This window comes from Sarcophilus harrisii, chromosome 2 (genome assembly GCF_902635505.1).
Source record: "Sarcophilus harrisii chromosome 2, mSarHar1.11, whole genome shotgun sequence".
Taxonomy (NCBI): Eukaryota; Metazoa; Chordata; class Mammalia; order Dasyuromorphia; family Dasyuridae; genus Sarcophilus; species Sarcophilus harrisii.
Genome location: NC_045427.1, coordinates 326414891 through 326419733, shown reverse-complemented (window position 1 = coordinate 326419733; position 4843 = coordinate 326414891). Strand labels below are relative to the sequence as shown.

General features: G+C 34.0%; 1 protein-coding gene across 2 annotated transcripts in view; it reads right to left on the bottom strand.

Annotated features, from left to right (window-relative positions):
- Positions 1-4843, bottom strand: part of ARG2 (arginase 2) — a 43440-nt gene that overhangs the window by 479 nt on the left and 38118 nt on the right. For both annotated transcript variants that reach the window (XM_012548923.3, XM_031952783.1), the window contains exons 5-7: positions 4204-4298; positions 2791-2895; positions 1622-1758 (exon numbers count right to left, since the gene is read on the bottom strand). In XM_012548923.3, the coding sequence (XP_012404377.1) occupies positions 1622-1758; positions 2791-2895; positions 4204-4298 (337 nt within the window). The remainder of the gene's footprint in view (positions 1-1621; positions 1759-2790; positions 2896-4203; positions 4299-4843) is intronic.

The following is a 4843-nucleotide window of genomic DNA, read 5'->3' as shown; positions in this document are numbered from 1 at the left end:
CTGAGGGAACAGAACCACACAAATTGTATGAATATGATCCTCCTACTAAAGAAGTCAGTCAGTAGGACTGGGAGAGAAAGGGAGCCAGCTTCCAACTGCTTATTTCAGAAAGCTATATTGTAATGGCTCAAGCTGCTATGATTTAACATTCCTCTACTGGAATATATAACTTTTGCTCTAGGAAGTAAAGTGGAATTCTATTTTCTTTACTAGTTGTATTTCAACTAGAGGGAGGGTGGTTTGTTATCCTAGTCAGAGTCCTAGTGTGGTGCTTATTTCTGGAGATTTACCTCTCATTTTAAAAGGCCTGTGGCCTAAGTGTTTTGACTTCTACTTTTGATATCCTACTTCAAATGTGCTGCCATTAACATGATGGTAAGAAAACAAAATTTAAAAGTATGTGATCAAAATAAATGATGTTAGCTAGCCAGGATGTTAGCCATCTGTCACATTGTTTGGTAGGCTAAAAGATTTTTTGTTTAGTAGTTTTTATAAGAACATGCACCTCCAGTGGCCATTCACTCCTAATTTTTCAATGAAAAAAAAGATACTAAATTAAAAACCTCAGACAAACCTTAATATGATCTGTCCTTTTCTAACTGCTGAAGATCAAACTTGTTTTCATTACTTTATCACTCAAGGTGATTTTTTATTTTTTCTGTATACAAAAATCCATAACCTTCCCCAGATTTTTTCACCAGGGATTTTACCTTCAATAATTTTTGCAACAATTTATGCAATGAGCCAACCCGTAACTATTATTTTTCCTCTGCTTTGAGGAAGCTCAATTTCTATTTTTTTCTTTACAATTATGACTGAGGAAAAATAGGCAAGGCTGGAAATAAGAGATTGAGAATGGGGTGGAACTTGCCAAGTCTGTTTTTCTAAAAATTTATACTGGCTAGCTGGTCATAAAATGGAAATGCTATCTTCCTCATTAGGAAGATTTTGACAAGTTCCCTAGCTTTTTTCCTTGCCTGATCACTAAGAAAGTCTAGAACTAGAGAAATGATTCAAGTATTAACCTTGTTACTCTTAGGGACAAAGCTATCCTGCTTCCAATTTGATTATAATGTTCTTTTATACATGTTAGCCTTCTATAGATTATATCTGATAAGACCAAAAAACCTAACCAGAACTCAAAATGTTGTCAATACAGGTAGTAGGGTCAACAAAAAATTAAAGAAACATTTACTGTTGAATAAATGAGTTTTAATTAGGATGCATGTTTCCATGGATCAAGACCAAAAAGTTCTAATTCTTCTTAGGCATCCATTTTCATTTGGGGAGTCTAAGAAACATCTGGGGAAGAAGGTTTTTTTGGTTTATTTGTTTTTTAAGGAGAGACAGGTAAAATAGGAGAACTATTAGAGAAATCATGCTGTAGAGGCTTAGGTGATTAAGTTTCTATGTTTAAGTCCCTGAGTCTTTAAAATCATTTTTATAAATAGGGCAGAATGATGCTGATTATAACATCTAAGAATGTAAATAAGTAATAATAGCCCTTTTGCTATATAAATACAGTGTATCTTAAAAGTCCAAAACAAAGTCTGTAATGTGGATCTTTGACCAAACGTCCTGCATATAAGAGGTCCAAAAAATGTACTTAGTTGCTACATACCTGTATTATGTATTTCCTCTGTAATATACATGCCTTCCCGATAAGTCAACCCACCGACAACGGGAGTTCCTGTTGCTGGAGCCAGTGAAGGGTCAAAAGCATCAATATCAAAGCTTAGATGAATTGGTCTTTGTTTTCTAGAGAGAAATGGGGAAATATTTATCATTTAATCATACTTTGATCTGCACCTGTCTAGTAATTCCATAGCTTCCCTGATGAATCTAGAAATTTGGTCTCCTGAACCTGCAAGTTTGCAATGATTCCTTTTTCTGCAAGTTGTTGTAGGCATCTATTTTCAGATTTTATAAACGTAAACTGTTTTAAGACAATCTTAGATTGCCTACCTGAGGGTTGTTGTGAAGAAAGTTATTTATAGCATTTAAAGAGATAGATGTAAATTAAAATGTATACTAATAGCAGAATACTTAAAAATCTACCAACCAGGAAGAATTTCTGCTTGGCCTAGAGATCTTACAGAAGAACCTAATGTGATCAAAACTATCCACAAAATGAATTCTTTACTTCTACCGAATGTGTCGTCCAGCCTACTGATGTATTACATCCAGCTGCCTGATGTAAATTAAATTGGGTTAATCTGGATTACAATTTCTGTTGCTCTCTAACCAGGCCCAACAGTATGATTTGACTCTGACCTTAATGTTTGTACACCATATCTTATTACTCACTCCTTTTTTGGTTCCAGCATCAGTTTTCTAATGGTTGAAATTGAAATGTGAGACTAATGCATATGAAAGGGTCAGCTTTCTAACAGCTTTTATGATGTAGCATGATCTAAATGGCAAGCCACTTAATACTGAAGAAATAGTAATTAAGGGAAAAGGCTGCTCTGATTCCAAATATCTTTATAAAATTCTTTAACTTGCAAAAACTATCAGTGAAACTGCTTTCAGGGAAATTGATGGTGATTCTTGGGAAGCAGTAGTTAGAAGCCCTCTCTAGTGCATTTTTTTTTTTAAACAAATAGCTACTAAGCTGTAAATAATTATGAGTATAAATTCTATATTGGACAGGGGTAAAATTCTAGTTTTATAGATCTTACTTTCTCTTATGAACTGCCATCCCAATGAATAGATTGAAGATTAGACTGCAATGTATAAATTCCTGCACCATTACCCTCTGGAACACTCTTTTTCCTTATAGTTGCTTACTTGCTGATCAGTTGTTCAAATGTCTGTTCCATGACCTTCTGGATTCCAAGGCGGTCAATATCTCTCATTGAAAAGTTTAAGATGTCATAGTTTTTTAGAATAAAACTGGTGAGGCAAAGGAAAGGAATCCTGAATTAATGATTTTGTTTTAACTTCTGCATATTAAGGGTTCCAAGTAGTTATTCATTTCCAAATATATTTAACATTTAAAGATGACTATATATCAAAACATATCAGAGCAACTTCCCAAATGAAAAACGATCATTAATGAAAGTTGACCAACCTTGTGAGACCATTTATTGCAAATTTTGAGGAAAACCCATGTCATGAATGACTTTGTCTACTTGTACATCTTTGTCTGGAGGTAGGGCAAATTAGTTAGCTAAGTAATTCAGTATGATGGAGTAGAAAGAACACTAGGATTTAGAACCTAGAAGGACTTGAATATGTATATTCTTGGCAATGGCTTTTGTGATCAGGGTGCTTGAAATTCTCCAATTAAAAATGGGAATCATTTTTAGATTGCCCACCTCATAGGATTGTTGTGAAGAAATTTATTTATAACATATAAACATTTAAGAGATAAACATAAATTAAAATTTCTAGTAATAGTAGAGCACTCAAAATTCTGCCAGCCAGGGAAAGTATCTGGTTGGCTTAGAGCCTGGGCTTTTAGGCTGAGTTGAATGAGTTTGTTTCAGAACCCTCAGATAGAGAATTTGAATACGTACTTGTGTAGAAAAGACCATGAGATTCTATCCCAGAAGTAACTGGGAGGAAGGCAGCTTTTGTTAAGGACCAAAATGGAAAGTTGGATGCAACTTAGTCTAGTTGAAATAGTTTAAAAAACAGAGGAAGAAGGAAAATACCCTTCTAATTATGCCACTGGTATATTATTTTTATTTTTGCATATGTTCTTTTCTTTTACAAAGAGCCTTAAAAAACACACACATGGGTCTAGAGCAGAAATTTCAAACTCAGGCTGCAAAACTCTAAAAGTACCAGATAAAAATTAGGAAATGTTTAGGAAAATGAATTAAAATATAATTCAACATAAATAATTGTTTTATTTATTTAATTTGTTTGATTGGATATTATAATTATTATTTAATTAAGTAAGTGATATTAACTAAGTCAATATGTTACCTATGGAGGTAAAACATACAAGGAGAAGAAAGGAGTAACATGCACCAAGAATAGCAACTTATTGGCAGTAGTAGAGAGATTAGATTTTAGGTAAGATCTTGGAGCTAAAAGAACAAAATTTAAAACAAGCAAGTTCCAGAAGGCCCAGAACTCAGGAGCAAAAGGCACAATTCCCCTGGGTCATCTCCAAAAGGAAGAAAAAGCCTGAGATGCTGTGAGAAGGTCAAATAAGGCCTAATGGTTTTGACAATCATTTACAAATCTTACTGTTCAGCAGGATCCACATCCCTTAGGCCAATATATACAATATCTGGGGATGAGAGACAGGGCTTGATCCAGGAGAATCCTGGAAGTGATGGCACCTAAGTGAAAAATAAAAAGGGGAAAAAAAATAAACTTAGGCTTTGTTTACTATGAAAACCCTCCTAATGGTAAGCATATCATTTTTTCTTCCTTGATCTTTCTCTTTCAACATAGAGCTGTCAGTCAAGTAGTTGTACAGAATGTGACTAGAGCTTCAAGTAATTTCCAGAGCCCTGTCATATGCTTAATGATATATAGTTCTATCCCTAATAAACCCACAGGGGGAAAAGCTGGATTGGGGGAGAAGGGGCATGTCCAGTGCAAGCAGACTGTTAAACAAATTTCCTACTTTTATTTTTTGTGTCAGCTTGAATATTTTTTGTCACTCCCACTGAAAGTCAGGAAATTTCTCAATCTTGAAGAGAATTTGGAGATGAAAATTTATTTTGAACATGTTCACCCAAAACATTGTTTTTAAATTAAGAGATATAATTTCATTTATAAAATAATTTCATTTCTACTGCATTCATGGGACACCTTTTACTATCTATTTGTTATTCCTATCATTCAGTGTATGTGTGAAAAAAGATCAGGACATGCTAAC